Source organism: Molossus molossus, unplaced genomic scaffold, assembly GCF_014108415.1.
Source record: "Molossus molossus isolate mMolMol1 unplaced genomic scaffold, mMolMol1.p scaffold_m16_p_6, whole genome shotgun sequence".
Taxonomy (NCBI): domain Eukaryota; kingdom Metazoa; phylum Chordata; class Mammalia; order Chiroptera; family Molossidae; genus Molossus; species Molossus molossus.
This window is the reverse complement of record NW_023425399.1, coordinates 26,699,823-26,720,680: the sequence shown is the minus strand read 5'-3', so window position 1 is coordinate 26,720,680 and position 20,858 is coordinate 26,699,823. Positions and strand designations below refer to the sequence as shown.

The window sequence follows — 20,858 nt, the reverse complement described above, 5'->3', positions numbered from 1 at the left end:
GCACGACCCAACCAGGGCCAGGGACAAACTGTAACGTGCCCTTAGCGGGAACCGAACCCGGGTCTCTCTGGACTGCAGGCCGACACTCTAACCGCTGAGCCAAACCGGCCAGGGCTCTCCCTACCATTTTCCACTCCCTCCTGTCTTCCCCCAAACCTTAAGGGACATGCTTGGGGTCCAGGACTCTGAGAATCTGAGAACTGCAGAAGAAAGCTATAAAAATGATATGTTTGAGGCAACAAGGAAGAGTTGTCTCTATTGACAGTTTGTTGTTTTGCCCTTCCAGGCAACTTCTGAGCACATGCAAATTATGAAAATGTTTAAAGTCTTAATTTTTACTTTTAATAAACTTTAAAAAAAATATTCACCAGAGGATATTTTTCCATTTATCTTCAGATAGAGTGGGAGCAAGGGAAGGACAGAAAGAGGGAGAGAAACATCAATGTGAGAGAGACGTACTGACTGGTTGCCTAGTGGACGACCCTGACCAGCAGCAGGGACTGAACTAAACCTGAGGTACACACTCTTGACCAGAATCAAACCCTCGAGTCTTTGGTCTGAGGGCCGACTCTAACTGTTGAGTCAAACTGGCCAACGCAACAAAACTTTTATTATGGAAAATTTCAAACTTAAACAAAAATGTCAAACTTAAAAAAAAAGAGGCCCAGCCAGTAAGGCTCAGTGGTTGAGCACCAAGAAGTCGCTGGTTTGATTCCTGGGTTGTGAACTTGATTCCCAGTGGGGGACATGAAGGAGGCGGCTGATCGGTGGTTCTCTCTCACATCAATGTTTCTATCTCTTTCTCCCTCTCCTTTCCTCTTTCTGAAATCAATAAAAACATACTAAATATAATAATAAAAATAAAAATATCTTTTAAGAAAAGAAAAAAGTATAATGAGCTCCTATGTACCCATCACCCAACTCTAACAATTGTCAACATTAGCTATTTTTATTAAATCTATCCTGCCAATTTTGCTTGTTTAAAATTTAATTTTAAAATGTAAATTTTGAAATATTCCAAACTTACAGAACATAAAAGAGATGCTCAAGATCCCACCATTCCAATTTAACAGTGTGGTATTGTTTAGTGCTTTCAAAACATAAATGTCACATTGCACATAACCATTTGCAATAATTTCCACTTAACAGATGTTAACATGTTATATTTTCTCAAATCCCCCATCCCCATACACTCATTGGCCTTTCTGGGCCTTGATTTTCCTCAGATGGAACTCTAACTCCTTGTCCTCCAGCACATAGCCATCTGTTCGGCCACATCAGCCTGGTCTTGAAACGGCCATGCAAGAAGCTTGCCCATTGGAACTTGCCCAGTTCCTCTAGGAGACTGCTGATTTTGACATTCTTTTTCCTTTCATCATATTTCTTCTGACTTTTATTGTTTTTTGTTTAAAATCTCTTCCTCACCCTGGCCGGTTAGGCCCAAGGACCAAAGGGGTCTTGGGTTTGCTTCAGGTCAAAGGGCGTGTACCTAGGTTGCAGGTTTGATCCCTGGCCCTGGCCCTGGGGGGGGGGGGGTGTCTTGTGGGAGGCAACAAATGGATGTGTGTCTCTCACATTGATGTTTCTCTCTCTCTTTCCCACTCTACCTGAAAATCAATGGAAAAATATCTTCAGGTGAGGATTTTAAAAAACAAAACAAAATTCTTCCTCCTCAGGAGTCAGCTTGGCCCCCTTCCTTTGGCCCAGGGGCAGTGCCTAGTGGGATTCCTAACATTGTTTGTACTATGTGCTGTCAGTGAACATAATGAAGTTCTTTTTTTTTAATCCTCACCTGAGGATATTTTTCTGAATATCTTCAGATAGAGTGGGAGGGAGAGGGAGAGAAAGGGAGACAAAGAAACATCAATGTGAGAGGGACACATTGACTGGTTGCCTACTGCACAATCCCAACCAGGGCCAGGGATGAACCACAACCGAGGTATGTGCCCTTGACCAGAATCGAACCCGCGATTCATTGGTCCACAGGCGACGCTCTAACTGCCGAGCCAAACCAGCCAGGGCCACGATGCAGTTCTTTCCTAGGGTCTTGGTATGGACCAATTTGTTGTTACATGCATTGAAGACAACATAAATAATCCTTGTTTTGCATGAACAACACTCTGAACCCCAGGAGAAGTTGCTCACGTCCAGCCTCAAGGTAGGTACTTCTTGGTGCCTCCCAGTACATAGGTGTGTATGGGCGGGGGCCGATCTTAGTGTTGGCAGCAGGGCATCCTAGCTCATGTTTTTGCTTCTTGTGATAAGGTTTTCTCTTGCCCCTGGTCTTGCGGCACTTATGCCAGTTGTCCTGAGAAATGGCTTCTTGCCAGCTGGAAAGAGCCTGTCCCTTTTTTTTCTTAATTTCTAAAAAATTTATTTATTTAGAGAGAAGGAGGATGGAGAGGTAGAAACATCGATTTGTTATTCCACTTATTTATGCATTCTTTAGTTGATTCTGTTGTGTGTTCTGACCAGGGATCGAACCCACAACCTTGGTGTATTTATTGGGTCAATGCTCTAACCAACTGAGCTATCCAGCCAGGGCACCCAGTTTTGTTTTGTTTTTAAATTTAATTGCCCTGGCTGGTGTTCCCAATGGTTAGAGTGTCAGCCCTCGGACCAAAAGGTCATCCTTCGATTCTGGTCAAGGGCACATGCCTGGCCTGCCCTGACCAGAGCTGTGTAGAAGGCAAACAATCGATGTGTCTCTCTCAACATCAATGTTTCTCTCTCTCTACCTCCTTCCCTTCCACTCTCTCTAAAAAATTTTAAAAATCAATGGAAAAAATATTTTTAAGAAAATACATAAACCTCATTGCCCTAGCAAGTGTTTCTCAGTGGTTAGAGCGTTGGCCAGAGCACTAAAGGGTGGTGGGTTCCATTTCAGGTCAAGGGCATGTACCTGGGTTGCAGGTTCAATCCCCAGTTCCTTTAGGGGCACGTGTGGAAGGCAACCAATTGATGTGCCTCTCTCACATTGATCTTTCTCTCTCTCTATCCCTCCCATTCTCTTAAAAATCAATAGAAAAAAATATCCTAAGGTGAGGATGAACAAAAAGAAAAGATGAAACAATTTTATCAAAGTATAATCTGTCCCTTTTTCTTTATAAATTCTTAAGAATTTTATAAATTTTATAAATTCTTAAGAATTAACGGGGAATTTAAATTCCCTGTGGGTATTTAATTTCCAAGAGCTCACTATGGAAAACTGTATCACTAATTTTTGTACAACCCAATAAAGCTAATTTTACTTTAAAATAAATATAGCCCAGCTGGTGTGGCTCACTGGTTGAGTGTCAACCCATGCGCCAAGGGGTTGCCAGTTCAATTCCTGGTCAGGGCACATGCCCAGGTTGTGGGCCAAATCCCCAGTGGGGGGCATGCAGGAGGCGGCCAATCGATGTTCTCTCTCATCAATGTTTCTATCTCTTGCTAAAAATCAATAAAGAAAAAAAATTTTTTAAATAAATAAATAGATATAAAATTGGCAGGTCTAAATACAAAAGTATGTCACTATTTAAATGGAAGATTTTGGCCCTGCTGGTGTGGCTAAGTGGTTGAGTGTCAACCCATGCACCAAGAGGTCACTGGTTTGATTCTTGGTCAGGGCATATGCCCAGGTTGTTGGCCTGATCCCCAGTGAGGGAGGGGCATGGATAAGGCAGTCAATCGATGTTCTCTTTCATTGATGTTTCTATCTCTCTCTCTCCCCTTTCCTCTCTCCCTAAAATCAATAAAGAAAACAAAAATTTTAAAAATAATAATAAACGGAAGATTTGGTCTCTCACCCTTTCAACAAAATTAAATGTCACAGATACAAAGTTCTGTCTTTTTTTTTTATCCTCACCCAAGGACATGTTTTTGCATTTATCTTCAGACAGAGCAGGAGGCAGAGGGGTAGGGAGAGAGAGAGCGAAACATCAATGTGAGAGAGACACATCGAGTGGCTGCCACCCACATGACCCCAACCGGGGTCGGGGACAAACTGCAACCATGGTACATGCCCTTATCGGGAACCAAACCTGGGACTCTCAGGTCCGTGGGCCCACGCTCTAACCGCTGAGCCATACTGGCCAGGGCCAAAGTTCTGTCTTAATCTCATCCATTTTCTTCTCTCCCCAAAGGTAATTGGTGCATTATTAACAGATGTTAACATGTCATCTGAAGTTCGTGTGTATTATGCCCAAGTATCTTTTTGTATTTTTTCCACATAGTATGTATGTTTCCATAAACACTAATATTATTTAGTGCATTAAAAACATGTTAGTGTTGTCACGCTGCACATAAGTGTTTGCAATAATTTCCACTTAACATGTTTCCTTCCATGTTAATTTAATTTAATTTAATTTTTTAAATGTTTACTTATTTGTTTTTTGTTTTTGTTTTTTGTTTTTATCCTCACCAGAGGACATTTTTCCATTTTTTGTTCAGATAGAGCGGGAGGGAGCGAGAGAGAGAGAGAAACATCGATGTGAAGGGACACATCGAGTGGCTGCCACCCGCAGGACCAACCAGGGCCGGGGACAAACTGCAACCGAAGTACGTGCCCATAGCGGGAACCGAACCCGGGTGTCTCCGGACCGCAGGCCGACGCTCTAACCGCTGAGCCAAACCGACCCAGGGCCCCAAATTCATTTTTAAATAAAAAATTGAGGTCTCTTAGTGAAACGCATGGCCTGGGCGGGGCCCAGAGTGGTGGGCGGAGTCTATAATGGGGAAGGGTTGGGGCCATATGGGCGTTGGGCGGGGCCTGGGAGATCCCGGGCCTCAGGGTGGACGTGTAGGTATCGCTTGGAAGCCGTGGCCATGGTAGCCCCCGTGGTGTACCTGGTGGCGGCGGCAGTACTTGTCGGCCTTATCCTGTTCCTGAGTCGCAGACGAGGCCAAGCGGCGGCAGGTAGGAGATGACGCCGCGCCCGGGCCGGTGGGCCGTGTTCTCTGACCTAAGCCTTGGTAGGCCGTCGCGCCGCCGCTCCTGCGCATGCGCCGGCACGCCTGGCAAGGCTGACGAGGATCCAGGCGCCGGGCACCGCTAAGCCCAGCGTCAGGCAGCTCGCGTGCAGGCGCGTACGTCACTAGGGGGGCCGGCGGGAACCGCGGTGCTGGAGCCCGCGGACGGGATGGCAGCGCCCCGAGACCTTTCTCCTGGCCCCAGAAGACAGCCTTGTCCCATATCTGCTCTCGCCCCCTGGCACTCCATACCTACAGACCCAGAGGGGCTCGGCCCTGGCGGACATACACTGACATCCCTCATGGGGGCGATCCCTGTCTGCGCCCGTTGGAGAGGCCGTAGGATTTTCCCATTTCTCCCAGGATGGCTCCAGAGTGGGTGCCAAGAAGGGGGCCCCTGTGCTTTCTGCCTCCCCACGAGCTGGAAGGAGCATGAGGCAGCTCCAGGGAACCGCCTGAAGCTCTCTCCTTTCCGCTCAGAGACACCCGTGCACCCTCCTCCCTGTTCCACACTCTGATCAGAAGGCTGTGTCATTCGTCGGCCAGGGCATAGAGCAGATACACCCATCATTCTCTACCCCACCCCCTTTTCTTGTCAGCATATGGCTTTGTGAGTAATGTCTCTCCCGCTCTCTGGGCCCACAAGCTACTTCCGGGCACCTGCATGCTCCAAGGGCAGGGGAGGGGCGCTGAGGTAAGGCAGATAGCCAACAAATCCTCCTCAGAGGAAGGGCAGCCCCTAGGTGGGCTCTCTGGTTGTAGTGTCAGATAAAACCATGGCAGGTGGTGGTGGGCAAGAAAGAAGTGCAGTCCTGCAGTGGTGAGATCTGGAGAGGTCAAAGTGGACTTCCTGGAGGAGGTAGAGCTTCACGTCTATCTTGCTCCATCAGGGTGGTAATCTGCTGATGGGCCAGCTGGAAAGGTGGAACCTTGAGGGGAAAGGTATCAACATAGGCAGGAAGGAAAAGGTGATCTTGCTGTGCAGTAGGACCAAGGTGTGGGTCTGGGTTGTAAGTGCCTCAGTGGTCTGAAGTTGGAGTTTGTGCTCTGGGTATCAGGAGCCTGGAGGAAGATGAGTAGAGGAGGAAGAGACTTTCGGGATGTTCCTCCCCTGCCATCAGAAGGATTGGACTGCTGGACAGCATTATGGTTCCTCTCTTCTCTACAGCTGGGCAAGAGCCACTGCACAATGGAGAAGAGCCGATAATAACAGGCCGAGTGGCCCAGCCTCGGCCCCTGGAGCCCGAGGAGCAGAGGCCTGGGGGTAGACCCCGGCGCCGCAGGGACCTGGGCAGCCGTCTGCAGGCCCAGCATCAAGCCCAGCGGGTGGCCAGGTCGGAGGTGGATGAGAATGAGGAGGAGGCCATCATCCCAGGTGAGTGAGGCATAGCCTGTAGAGGAAGGGAATTGGTTTAGGGGGTGAGAGGACTTCAAAAAACTGGGCGGAAGAACCGTGTGAAGCCATTGTGTGGGAGGGATATCTGGAGCCAGGCTTGGGACTCGGCCTTTGGTACTAAGAACCAGAAGTTCTAGATCCTGACCCTTATTTTATTGGGCCAACCTTTTCCTTCATCTTGGTTCTCAATGTCCAAGCAGGAGGGCAGGGTTCCACGAGAGTTCCTCAGTCCACTCCTTATATCCCAGCACCCTTCCTGGTATGGCACACTCATTCCCTGCGGGCCTCACCCCAGGGCCAGAGTTTGCGGCTAAGAGCTTCTGCAGTTTCTGGTGTGGGGTTGCCTGTAACCTAAGAAAAGTTTGAGGATAGAGATATTTTTTTGACAGGAGCCTTTATGGGAAAGAATATCTCCTCTCCAGTGCCCCACAGTTGGCCTGAGCATGAGGAGGAGGCATTTGGGGCTTTTGCCCTTGGCCCTTTTTAGCCTCTGGCTAAAAAAATAGGCTCTCTGCCGTACCATCCCTCAGACCTGGAGTCAAACATCCTTGCTGCTCAGGAATCTAACCTGGTCTTGCAGCATCTTTGGCCCTGCAATAATCCTGGGGTTTGGGCTGTCTTTTGCCTTTGGTCTAGTGGGTCACAGGGGTAACCCTGGGCAGGGACTGAGCCCAGAACCTTCAGCCATTCCTGACCACAGTGAGGATGATTGGGCAGGGGGATGGGGGGGTGGATACATTTCTCTTGAGACGATCCTTCCCTGGAGCTTTGGCTTAGAGACAGAAAGCAGAGAACTCTGCAAGCCCAGACAGTCCTGCCTGTGATCTACAGACATTCAGATATTGGAACCTGGTGCTTCCCTCTATGGCTATGCAGCATCCAAAGTTATCTCTTCCCTTGCCCTGTGGCCTCCTCACCCTCCCAACACCCCTAATTTCTGCATTCATAGCAGATGCCTCTGGAGGGCAGAGCCGGGCTAGTGATATTTGCAGGTGGGTGAAAGGGGAACCCCATGAGGCAGGGACAGGGCTGGGGTGGATCCATCATCATCGGTCCTCTCTAGTCAGGACCTGAAGTGTCTTTTTCTGACCACACTTAGCCCACGAGGAAGAAGACAGCGAGAAGCCAGTGGAAACTCACCTGTCAGGGAAAATTGGAGCCAAGAAACTACGGAAACTGGAAGAGAAACAAGCACGAAAAGCCCAGCGTGAGGCAAGCAGGAGGGGTGGGGTGCAGCTCTGGGAAGTGGGAAAGGGCCCTGCCTTCCCTGTCCCCTGTGGCGGACCCTCCCCTTGAGGCTCTTTGCGTGTTGGGCTGGTGTTTGCTGCTTGCCTGGCTTTGTCTCCTGCAGCCTTGGTGTGCGGCCTGGCCCAGGCATTGCCTGCCCTGTCCTCTTTGGGAGGTGGGCAAGCTCTAGCTGGGGGTGGGCATGTGCCCCTCTGAAGGCCTCTCTCCAGGCAGAGGAGGCTGAGCGTGAGGAGCGGAAACGCCTTGAGTCCCAGCGTGAGGCAGAGTGGAAGAAGGAGGAGGAGCGGCTTCGACTGGAAGAGAAACAGAAGGTGAGGCTGACCCCAGATACTGACTTCTGACACCTGACCAGACAGCCTTGTTTCCCATGCAGCTTCCCAACTCCTCCAACGCAGAAGCTGGGCCAGAGACCAGGCGCAGGGGCAGGCCCTGGTTTACTTGGTCCCTGGGCTGTAGATAGCAGTCTGTGTAAAGCTGCTATTGAAAAGCAGAGCCTGAGATGGGAATTTTTATGTATGTGTTATATCGACATACCCGGAGTTCTTTAAAAACATTGAGATGGTGGGAGTGGCTAGTAAGCAAGGAGAGGGTCAAAGAGGTAAGGGGGGTGGGGTTGGATCCTGAGGGCCTTGAGGCTGTTACAGGTCACTGTGAGAGGTGGTGGACCCTGCCTGAGCCAGGTTCTGTTTAGGGCCTGGCATGGAGGAGATGCTCAGGGATGGGAGCCACTGCAGTAAAGGTGGTTAATGAGCATCTGTTTGCCAGATGCTTCCTTCCTTCTGAGAACCCGGTGTCAAGGGAATATCGCAAAGATGTGATGTGATATAGGGGGAGAGCCAGGGCTGCCCCAGCTGGGAAGACCCCATAGTTTGGTACCTTTGGGCTCTGACTGGCCTCGTTGTCCTGGGGTGCTGGATGGCAGAAAGCCTGGCTATCAGTGCTGTAGTGAATGGACCAGAACACAGCATAGGGGAGGCATTAGCAGAGAAGGTTGTTCACCTTTATGAATGTTGACTCTGTCTAATGCACCTTCAAATATCCTGGGGGCTCTTCTCCCCCTCACTAAGTTTCTCCTTTTGTTAACATCTTACCTACTGTGGCATATTTCTCACAATTAATATGGATGCATTATTATTAACTAAACCCCACACATTATTTAGATCTCCTTAGTTTTCCCCCACTATCCTTTTTCTTTTCCAGAATCCCATTCAAGATACCACATTACACTTAGTTGTCATGTCTTCTTAGGCTCCTCTGGGTTGTGACAGTTTCTCAGACTTGCTTTGGATGATCTTGATTGTTTTGAGGAGTACTAGGAAAGCATTGTGTAGAATGTTCCTCAGTTTGTGTTTGGCTGATGTTTTTCTCATGGTTAGACTGGAGTTATGAATTTCTGGAAGGAAGTGCCATCTTCAACACAACATATTTTACTTATTTTGTTATCCTCACCTGAGGACATTCCCCCATTTTTTGTTCTGATAGAGTGGGAGGGAGAGAGATGGAGAGAGAGAGAGAGAAACGTCAACATGAAAGGAACACATCGAGTGGCTGCCACCCTCATGACCCAACCAGGGCCAGGGACAAACTGCAACCGAGGTACATGCCCCTAGTGGGAACCGATCCCGGGTCTCTCTGGACTGCAGGCCGAGGCTCTAACTGCTGAGCCAAACTGGCCAGGCCTATTTTTGTGTTTTTTTAGGAGACAGAGAGAGAGAGAGATAGAAACATCGATGTGAGAGAGAAACATCAATTCCTGCACACCCCCTATTGGGGATTGAGCCCAAAACCTGGGCATGTGCCCTGACTGGGAATCGCACAGGGACCTCTCAGGTCATGGGATGACACTCAATCCACTGAGCCACACTGTGCTTTGTGTTATAATCCAATACCATCTTATCTATTTTGTTATTGCTATTGTTCCAACGTTAGCCATTAGGAGCTCTTTCAGTTGGCTGCTGTGTACCTTTGACATACTTTCATTGTTTTCTTACTTTTGGTACTGCAAGGTGCTTCAGGCTCATCTTGTATATATCCTGTTCCAGCTTGAGCTTCATGTTTTGAAAATATCTTTCTGGGAGCTCTGGAAAATGGGTTAGGTCGAGGGGAGGTTGTTGTACTAGGGGGTGGTGGTGATGGAGTGGCTTGGATGGACTGAGAAGCTTTCTGGAAGTTACAGAAAGAAGTGGTTGATGGGACCTTATTTCTGACTGGGGCAGCTGACCAGATGGCTGAGTGACTCACTGAGCTGGGGACTCAGGAAGAGGACCAGACGTGTGAGGAGTAGATCACAGGGTCTATCTGGAACATGGTTCAATTTGAGGTGCCTTTGTGACAGCCCAGTAGGTGCATCAGGTGGGAAGTCATGTGCTTGAGAGTAGAAATTTGGTCAGGGATACAGCTGTGGCAGTCACTGGCAAGAAAATGGTTGTTGATGCCCTGGGCATGGAGAGGGACTGGAGGAGGGAGAAGGGACAGGGCTGGGTGATGGAAGGAGGCAGGAAGAATGGCCCAGGAACAGGAGGAAGTAGAGAAGAGGGTGGGGTCTGGAAGCCAAGAAAGGGAAGAGTCAGGTCTGCCCAGTGCCACTGAGAGGACAGGGATGTGAGGCCTGACGGTTGTCCCATGGATTTGGTGGGATTAAGGGCATGGGTGAGACTGTAGAAGGAGTTGTTTCAGAGGAGCTGGGTATGCAGAAGCCAGATGACAGTGGGCCGGAGAGCTGAACAGGTGGTGAGGCAATGGAGCCTGGCTGTTTGCTTGAACATAACAGGAGAGAGAGGGGGTGACTGGAGGATATTTTGGGTGGGGTCATGGCAGGGCTTCAAGGAGAGGGGGCTGAGCGGCATTTGTCTGGGAGGTGATGGCACTGGTGAGGAGAGGGCCCTCTGCCTTCTGCTCAGCGTGAGGACCAGGGGGACAGGACTCTTAAAGGAGCTCTGTCCCTGAAAAAGGGCCGAGCTGTGTGCCCTGTGCCCTGCGGGGGCAGGACCAGAACAGGGATGGGTGGGCACCTGCTCCCAGATACCTGACCCTTGCCCCCTCTGTGTTCACAGGAGGAGGAGGAAAGGAAAGCCCGGGAGGAGCAGGCCCAGCGGGAGCATGAGGAGTACCTGAAACTGAAGGAGGCCTTCGTGGTGGAGGAGGAGGGCGTGAGCGAGACCATGACTGAGGAACAGGTGGGCCTGCCACTCCCGCGAAACCCTCCCTGCATCCACCATGGCAGGCCTGTGGCGGACCCAAGATGGGCCATCGCATTCCAGACATTTAGGCAGTGGCAGATGGGAGTGCATGATGGCCAGCAGGCTCTAGCAGCGAAAGGCCTTGTCCCCGGGAGAGGTGGTGCCTCCTGAACCCTCACCATGGGAGGCTGTGCTGCTGGCGAAGGCAGGCGTCACATACAGGTGGTTGGGCAGGCACACAAGCAGACACAGGCAGGTGGCTCTCAGGTGGGTAGGCACACACCCCTGCCCTCTGCAAGGGGGACACTCACTGTGGTTTCTCTGCTCCTCTAGTCCCACAGCTTCCTGATAGAGTTCATCAACTACATTAAGGTAAGAAACCAAAGAGCTGAGCCTGATATCAGCTTCCTCTGTGTGTGTGTGTGTGTGTATCCTCCTCAGGGTCTGGAGGGAGCAGACCCAATAGGAGCTGTAGGAGTTTCACTCAAGCTCATGCAGGAGTGGGCCTCAGGCCCGAGAAGGGCAGAGTGGCTGGGGTCCTGGCCAGGAGAGCCTCTTCTCTGATCCCGAAGGTGGAGAAGGACCTGGCTCTGTGTGGGAGGCATGAGCCTTTGATCGCTTCCTCACACCCAGGGTTTGACAGTTTCCCTGCTCTTCAGACCCCATGCTCAGTGAGTCACTGTGTTTTCAACTTCACGCGCACATGGTTTCTGTCAGTTCTGTCATCTGAGGCTCCGCTGACTTGAAACAAGCATCCTCTGCCATGTGTTCCTGACCTGGAACTTGGGTGTTGGGGGTGGGGAGGAAGTGATGCTGCTCCCTTTGGAATCTAGGGCGGGGTGGCAGGTGTGTCGCCTTGTGTCTGCAGGCCACCGGGTGCTACTCCGAGTTGCATAAGCACTGTCCGGCTCTGCTTTGCTGCTAAGCAACTTCTCCTCTCCCACGAAGGATGAGAGGATTTCAAGAGCAGCTTAGAGGAGCAGAGGCGGCTGAGGGAAGGAGCGCAGAGGGAGCGGGGGTGGGGGTGGGACGAGGGGGTGCCAAGGAGCCAGGGCTTGCATAATCCTCCCCCCACCTCCTGAACTGAGAGCAGGGTTTCATGCCTCCCAGCAGCAAGGGGCTGGGCGCACAGCCTGGGGGCCAGAGCTTCCCAAGAGGAAGACGCTCCCTCAGGCTGTGCCCATTCCCCTGCAATGGAGCCCATTCTGCATCCTGGCACACGAGAGTGAGGGCTGCAGCCTGGTCAGGGCGTCTCTCACACTTCCCTGCTGCTGTTTGAAGCTTTCTGTCCCCATATACCCGTGGGCAGCACCATGGTCCTGTGTCTTTCCTCCAGGAAGCCCTCCCCCGTCAGCTTTAGCTTCCCCTCTATGGAGACCTGAGAAAAGGCCCAGCGCAGTTCCAGCCCCCTTTCAGTGGCTGGGAGTAGCCGTTTTCTGGTGGTCCTCCAGACTCCTGAACCCTAGAGGTCTTTCCCGCCTGTGCTGTCTGATTTTCCCAGAGCTTCTGTCAGCAGGGAAACGGAGGGCTTGCAAAATTCAGCCCACCTGCCCTCCTGGCTCCAGACTGGCGAGCCCTTTTATCTTAGGATTTCAGAACTGGTGGCACATTTCTGTGCCTAGCGTAGTTGTTTTGTTTTTTAAGATTTTTAAATTGAGTTTTAGGGAGAATGGAAGGGAGAGGGAAAGAGGAACATCAACAGATCAGGTGCCTCCTGCACAGCCCCCACTGGGGGTTGAGCGTGTAACCCGGGCATGCGCCCTGACCTGGAACCGAACCAGCAACCTTTTGGTGCAAGGGACGATGCCCAGCCAACTGAGCCACGGCAGCCAACTGAGCCCCAGCAGCCGGGGCCGAGCCCAGCATAGTTTATGTGAGGTGTAGGTCTGGCTTATTCTTGTCAGTTGGTCCTCTCCTTTCTGATCAGGGCTAGGTTTGTTTGTTTTTCCAAACAGACTTTTGGCCCAGCACCCCTCACACAGTCTTCAGGGACCACCTGGGGTGACTCTGTGTTCCCACTCTGAGCTGTCTCTGAGAACCCAGCACCTGCTGCCTGCTTTGTAGGAAGAGGCCAGCTGGCCAGGTCACCTGGTGCTGGCCCAGTCCCTTGTCTGACTGCCACTTGCTCTCTCTCCCTGCTTGCACATTCGGGGTTCGACATTTAGAACAGTCATATGCCATCTCAGCCCAGAAGGTGTCACCACGCCACTCCTCCCCCAGCTCGTTTGCTGTGAAAGAATCACAGGAACATACAAGACTGCCTTCTCGAGTCATATGCTGTCTGTTTGCAGGGGAGGCAGGGCACATACATGTGTAGGACCCAGCAGTGGACCCTCAGCTATTCCCCCTGAACTAAAGTTTTTGCCAAGGGTTTAAGGGAAGCATGTGGAACATGACTGCGTGGAAAGCACTGAGTGTTCACAACAGTTATTTGAAGGGTGGGCACAGTGCCTCAGATGGTGTGAAGAGATGCAGGGACGATAAGCAAAGGCAAGGTGGAAATGAGCCTCTACTGAGACCCCTGCCTGTCGGGCCCTTTTATCTGCTCTCTCCTTGTCCACATTCTTGCCTGGCTGGGAGCTCAAGGACAGGAGCTACGATTTGGTCACCAAACTAATCAGTGTTTTGTCCCGGCAGCAGGTCCTCAGCAAATAGAAGTCCTGGTGACAGTTTTGTGTGTGTGTTTTTTGTTTGTTTGGTTTGGTTTTTGTTGTTTATCCTCACTTGAGGATATTTTTTCCATTGATTTTTAGAGAGAGGAAAGGAGCGGGGAAAAGAGAGAGAAACATCAATGTGAGAAAGACATATCGATTGGTTGTCTCCTGTATGCGCCCCGACCAGGGCCAGGGATCCAACCTGCAACCCAGGTACATGCTCTTGACTGGAATTGAACCCAATTCCTTTGGTGTGCAGACTGACATTCTAACCACTGAGCAACACCGACCAGGACCTGGTGACAGTTTTTTTAAAAATAGCTTCTGGCAACTGTCACCCCATTCCTTCATCTTATGGTGCTTCCCCTTGCAACCTGTCAGTGATGTTAAAAAGATACAGCTGGCGCCCGTCCGGTGTGGCTCAGTGGTAGAGCATCGACCCATGCACCAAGAGGTTGCTGGTTCGATTCCTGGGCAGGGCACATGCCCAGGTTGTGAGCCTGATCCCCAGTGAGGGACATGCAGGAGGCGGCCAATCAGTGTTCTCTCTCATCGATGTTCCTAGCTTTCTCTCCCTCTCCCTTCCTCTCTAAAATTAATAAAGAAAAAAAAAGTTTTTAAAAGATACAGTTGGCTCCAGAGAAGGTAACAGCTGGACTTGGTCTCTACATGTGTGTCTGTTTTGGTGTGCCCAGTCCAGGATGGAGCCTGTGGGCCAGGTGGTGGTTTTAGGCAGATACCTTCCCACTAGGAGAGGAAGGAGAGAGTTTATGAGTGTATGTGGGTGGTAGGAGACAGTGTGAGTGAGTGTGTGAGGGGATCAAACTCCCCCATAAGGATCTATACAGTGTTACCCAGCCACCCAAAGCAGATCAGAATGCACACCTCAGTCTGTGCTGAGAGGGATTTGCCCACTCAGACTCCCTCCCTTTTCTCCCTCTCTCTGTAGCAGTCCAAAGTCGTGCTCTTGGAAGACCTGGCTTCCCAGGTGGGCCTGCGGACTCAGGTGAGCCCTGGAAGGTGGCCTGCTGTGTGGAGTGTGGCAGCGGGATCTGTGTGGCTGTCAGGGGGCCTGCCCTAAAGATGGAGAGTCTTGATTCCCCTCCACCCTGCCCCCAACCAGGAGGGAGTAGAGAGTAGGACTCTCTTGGCACCCCAACAATCTTGCAGGATTTTTTTTTTTTTTTGAGTTTTCAAATATATTTTTATTTTATGAATGAAGAGTCACATTCTGTTTAAAAATCCAAGAGGCATTTTTCCAAGATAGAATCCTGCCTTTCTACTAGATGAAAGAACAGGCAAGGAAGGAAAGATTAAAGTCCTGTGACTCCAGCAGCCCCAGTAACTGAAGCAGCTCAAATCCAGTTATCTTGACAACTCTTGCAAACAGGCTGTACCAGCCTTCATGGCCAAATGTCATCACTGCTCCTCTCCTGGTTGGTAAAGCGCCTCCCTTGGGGGTCTTGCAGAGCCCTCGGACCAGAGCCCCCTCGGACCAGAGCCCCTTCTGCCCTGATCCCCTCTAGAGGAGAACCAGAGAGTCACATTGGGGCGGGGTGCAGCCATGAGAATGGGAAGAGGAGATTTGGCTGTGGTGGCAGGGAGGTTGCAGGTGCCTTTTCTGGGGACGGCAGTGCCTGTCTCTGCTCTGAGAGTTGTTCTCCTCACAGGACACCATAAACCGCATTCAGGACCTGCTGGCTGAGGGGACTCTGACAGGTAAGAAGATGAGAATCAATCACTACAGGCCTTGACCTTGGGGAGTGTCTAGCCACAAGGGGCTCCAGGGACTTGCTGCAGAGGCAGGATGATAACCAAGGCTGGGAGGAACAGTGTGCACTGAGGAACACTGAGCAGGAGGGCACAGTTACAAGGAGAACATGCCGAGGCCTGGGGATGGCTCAGGGTGACCAGGACAGGCAAGGAAGCCTGACTTGACACCTAGCCAGAATTAGATGCAGCCAGGAAAGGCCAGGCAGGCAGGCAGGCAGGCCTGGAGGGCTTGGAGCCAGTTGTGAAGGGGTGGGAGGGCATTCTCAGGCCAGATGAGGAAGGCCCAGAAGGCTCACTCCCACAACCTGTGTGTCCCCACAGGTGTGATTGACGACCGGGGCAAGTTCATCTACATAACCCCGGAGGAACTGGCTGCTGTGGCTAACTTCATTCGACAGCGGGGCCGGGTGTCCATCACCGAGCTTGCCCAGGCCAGCAACTCCCTCATCGCCTGGGGCCAGGAGCCCCCTGCCCAGGCCCCAGCCTGACGTAGGCCTTCCCTCTTGGACTCAGAGCTGGCATGGCCTACCTGACCATACATCTTTATCCCTCTCCACCATCCTGGGGCAGTGATGGAGTGTGGCCAGGCAGTTCTAGATTAAAGGCCTGTGAGCACTGCTGAGCTTGGTGTGGCTTGGTGTGGCAGAAGGCCTGGCCTGGGATCCCAGGTGAGCAGGTGAAATCTAAGCCTCAATATATCTGGGTTTGGGAGGGAGGGTGGAGTGTTCTACGGAAGCAGATGGAAGTTCTTTTCTTATCAAGTATTCATTCATTCAAAAAAAAATACTGAGCATTTACTGTGTTCCTTTGTACCCTGCAAGCCAAGCTCCCAAGGCCTGGAGGAGGTCTTCCTGTTCTTCCCCCTTCCCAGAGCAAAAGTGAGAAACCTTTTGTGCCATGTCTCCCGTAACTGAGGAGGGAGGTCTCACCATCTTTTATATGGATTCAGGAGCCCTAAGGAGGGCTGAGAGCCCTTAGGGAGAGAGCTAATGAGCCGTGCCAAGGAAGGAGTGCTAGGGAACATTAGTCTTTAAGAGGGAAAGGAGGTCAGAGAGGGTGCGAGGCTGGGCCAGCGGCTTGTGGAGCAGGTGGAAGGAAGGGGGGACTTGGTTGAGTTGGATAGAATTGCGCCATGGAAGGGCATTACTTCATACAGCACATCACACGAATTCAGCTCTACATTTTTGACAAGTTGAAAAGGTGTGGGTGATTCCACCCACGAGTGGATGTGAGGACCATATGCTCAGGAGTGGGTGTGAGATGGGAGATGTGTGTCTCCTGGAGGGTCAGTCTCTCTAGTTCCTGTGGGCTGTTCATGGCATGAGCGTCCTGCTGTGCTGAGGGAGAGGCACATGTTTAAATGCATATTTCTTATGCAAGGTAGCCCCTGAGCATAAGCCACCTACTTCCTCTGATGCCTGGTGGCGGAGGAGGCAGCTTTCTGTTCCCGCCTGGGAGGAAATTCTTTGTGGATGGTGATGGGGAGACAGGACATCAGACTCTAGGGTGGGGCCTTCCTGAGGTGTTGTCAAGGGTGATTTTGACTCATTTGGTGTCATAAGCAGTAATCATAGAACCTAAATTCCAAGTAAGGTGTGACTTTGCTACTTCTGTCAGCAATGGGCGCTTGGAGTCACCCAGACCTAGGAAGAGCCACCTGGATCGTTTGGAAGGCCATCTGGGAGCCCATAGTCTAGAAGGAGCAGACAGTGCTCTAACCACTGAGATGCCTGGCCAGGGGCCCCTCTTTTATTGTTAGATTTTTCCCTTCATCTGGAACTCTAGACCAGTGACTCCAACCAATCAGGTAAATTTTGATTTTTGTAACACCCAAGTTATAAAATACTTGTTATGTTTGTTCTGGGTACCTAATCTTCACAGCCCGGCCCAACAGGTCTCTTTTGATACCCCTTGCTCCCAGTAGAGTCTAGTCCAGGTCACTTTGGTTCTATCACAACTTTCTTTTTTCATCCACCTTCAAGGCCTATTATTGACAAGCCTGTGGTTGGGGAGCCATATAATGTAACTTGTCTTTTCAAAAGTGGTTATTTACAAGATTGGCCATGAGTTGAAAAATTATTAAAGCTGAGTAATGGGAGATTAGTCTCGTCTATTTGTATACATATTTACAATTTCCCATAACAAAAAGTTTAAAATTAAAAACTATGAGCCCTAGATGGCTTCATAGTCCTTGACTCAAACTAAGCCTCAGAAAAGGGGCCAAAAAAGCTGGGGCACAGGAGGCCAACAGGAGTCACTCCATTCACCCAACAATTAAAAACAAATTTTTTTTTTTTTTAATTTTTGAGAGAGAGGAAGGGAGAAGGAGAGAAAGATAGAAACCTTGGTGAGAGAAAACATCGACGGGCTGCCTCCTGCACGCCCACCACTGGGGATTGGGCCCACAACCTGGGCATGTGCCCTGACCAGGAATTGAACCGGTGACCTCTTGGTGCATGGGGTCGACACTCAATCACTGAGCCACACCAACAATTTTTAAAAATTGATTTTAGAGAAGAAGGGAGAGAGAGCAAAACATCAATTTGTTCCATTTATTAATGCATCTATTTGTTGTTTCTTGTATGTGCCCTGACCAGGGATCGAACCCAAAAGCTTGGCACTCTAACCAACTGAACTACCTGCCCAGGGCCCACCCAACAGTTGAATGACTCCCCCCAGCTGCCACAGTGGCACCAGTGCAGGATGCATGTTGAGCCTTTGTAACACAAAAACTATTTGAACCAGCTGTCCAGTTTGGCTCAGCAGTTGAAGCGTCAGCCCTCGTACCAAAGGGTTGAGGGTTCGATTCCTGGTCAAGGGCGTGTACCTGGGTTGCAGGTTTGATCCCCAGCCCTGGTCAGGGTTGTGTGGGAGGCAGCCAATTGATGTGTCTCTCTCACATCGATGTTTTTTTCCTCTCTCCCTTCCTCTTTTCCACTCTCTCTAGCAAAATCAATGAAAGAATATCCTCCGGTGAGGATTAACAACAACAAAAAATTATTTAAACATCCAAAATGTGTTTAAAAAACAAAATGCTGACAATCCATACAGAGCCTACTGAATGCAAGGCAGGATGCTAAGCACACCAGTGAGCTACATTGAGAAAAATATGGCACTATCTGCCTGGCTGGTGTGGCTCACTGGTTGAGCATCAACCCATGCACCAAGAGGTCTCCAGCTCGATTCTCAGTCAGGGCACATGCCCAGGTTGTGGGCCTGATCCCCAGTGGGGGACGTGCAGGAGGCAGCCAATTGATGTTCTCTCTCATTGATGTTTCTAACTCTCTCCCTCTCCCTTCTCTCTCTAAAATCAGTAAAGAAAAAAACATGGCACCATCCATAAGTGGTGATAGCAGTGATATTATTCTAACAGGGAGACCGCCAGTCACCCAGCCAGCAGGTGCATGGACAAATGCTGTAGTATTCACAAGGTGAGGACAGGTTCAGAGTATGTAAAGGCTGTTGGTTCACTGAGGGGCATGGTGTGTCGGGTGGAGGAAAGGGAAAGGCCAGGACAGGGAGAGGTGGAGGTTGCCATCTTGCTGGGAAAGGTGGTGAATGCTGAACCCAGAGATTTGGGCTGTATTTAGGGGGAGTGTTTATTTGTTTTGAATCAGTAACTCATTTTTTTCTTTCTTTTTTTTTGGTTAATCTTCACCTGAGGATATTTTTCCATTAATTTTTAGATGAAGTGGAAGGAAGGGGGGCGGGGAGAGACAGAAACATTGATATGAGAGAGACACATCAATTGACCATCTTCTGCACGACCCCAAACGTCGAACCTACAACCCAGGTATATGCCCTTGACCGGGAATTGAACCTGCGACCCGTCAGTCCGTGGGCCAAGGCTCTAATGGCTGAGCCAAACTGGCCAGGGCAATAAGTCATTTCTTAAACGTTCCTTGCAATCATTGTATCCCACAAATTGTCGTTACTCCATCAGCTTCTTTCTTCACACCCTGTGTACTGTTTGTGGGTACCACCACCAGCCTTCACAAGTACATGTCCCATACACCTTCAGTCCCAAGTCCCAGCCCAAGATTGGAGACTATTCCAATAAGGCTGTGTTTTTCAGACTTTTTGACAGTGTCTTTTAGTAAGAAATCCATTGTACATTAAGGACTCAGTATATATGAGTGCCTGCCTATAGCTAACTGAAGCAGAGCTTTACAGCTGTCTGCTTGTTGTAATTTGATGCATGTTGATATTTGCTTCGTTGTTCTGTCTCATTGCTGATGGTGGCTAAATAGATCTTATAACCCACTAACAGATCTCAGCCTACAGTTTGAAAAACAGGGTTCTAAAGGAGCCTATTCCTTTTATATTGAGGACAAGGCCGAAGATTAGCATCTGGGTGAAGAGTTGTGTATCATATATAACTTAATAGTCAGGCCCAGCCGGTGTGACTCAGTGGATTGAGCATCATCCCATGGACTGAGAGGTCCGGGTTCAATTCCTGGTCAGGACACATGCCCGGGTTGCCAGCTTGATCCCCAGTAGGGGGCATGCAGGAGGCAGCCCATCCATGTTTCTCTCTCTTTCCCTTCCTCTCTCTCTCTAAAACAAACAAACAAAAAGAGCCCTGGCCAGTTTGGCTCAGCGGTTAGAGCATTGGCCTGTGGAACAGAGAGTCCCGGGTTCGGTTCCTGCTAAGGGCAGGTACTTCGGTTGCAGTTTGTCCCTGGCCCTGTTGGCGTTGTGTGGGTGGCAGCCCCTCGGTGTGTCTCTCTCACATTGATGTTTCTCTCTTTCTCTCCCTTCCTCTGTCTGTTTCACTCTATCTGAAGATAAATGCAAAAAAATGTCCTCGAGTGAGGATAAAAAATAAATAAATAAATAAAAATAATAATTAAAAAAAAAATCAGTAAGTTAATAGTCAGAGTTGTATCAAAAGCAATTTTGATTACAGTAGTGACATAATAGTTTTACTTGATTTATTCTGATAGCATCCATAATTTTTGGCTGGTTAATACATTATTTGATTACTCGTTACAGCAAATGTATAAGGGAACCTTATAAGAGAACATACAGAATACCAATACTGTCACATTAAACTTATTTAAATATAACCTTTGCATTTAATCATAATCAGACTTACTTTGTTTTACTCATTTTAACTTTCACATGTGCTTTTACAGTTTGACTTAGATTTCTAATATGATACAAAAGACACATTTATAATAATAATACCAAAACTAAAACTAATAATGTTCCAACTGTATCCTGAGTAACCGAGATTTAATACTTCTGTTGTTTTACTTTAACTTCTTTTTTAAATTTTTATTTTTAATTGATTTTTAGAGAGAGAGGAAGGGGGGAGAAAGAGAGAGAAAAACATTGATTTATTGTTCCACTTATTTATCTATTCATTGGTTGATTCTTTTTTATTAATATGTTTTTATTGATTTTTTCTAAACTTTTTTTTTCTTTATTGATTTTAGAGAGAGAGGGAGAGAGAGATGGAAGCATTGATCGAACCGGCGATATCTTGGTGCATGGGTTGATGCTCAACCACTGAGCTACACCAGATTGAGCCTCATTGGCCAGGCTGTTTTTATTGATTTTTTAGAGAGAGAGGAAGGGAGAGAGATAGAAACATCGATGTGAGAGAGAAACATCAATTGGCTACCTCCTCCACACCCCACAGTGGGTATCGAG

The 20,858-nt window shown here is 49.5% G+C and overlaps 1 protein-coding gene and 1 pseudogene across 1 annotated transcript; one reads left to right on the top strand and one right to left on the bottom strand.

Annotated features, from left to right (window-relative positions):
• Positions 1-1,193: 1,193 nt before the first annotated feature.
• Positions 1,194-4,808, bottom strand: LOC118618501 (annotated as a pseudogene).
• On the top strand, positions 4,758-15,982 carry DDRGK1 (DDRGK domain containing 1). Its single transcript, XM_036245268.1, has 9 exons — positions 4,758-4,897; positions 6,119-6,325; positions 7,446-7,558; positions 7,804-7,905; positions 10,648-10,770; positions 11,107-11,145; positions 14,377-14,433; positions 15,098-15,146; positions 15,522-15,982. The coding sequence occupies exons 1-9, from the start codon at positions 4,807-4,809 to the stop codon at positions 15,686-15,688; spliced, it is 948 nt and encodes a 315-aa protein (XP_036101161.1). The 5' UTR covers positions 4,758-4,806; the 3' UTR covers positions 15,689-15,982.
• The last annotated feature ends 4,876 nt before the right edge of the window (positions 15,983-20,858 follow it).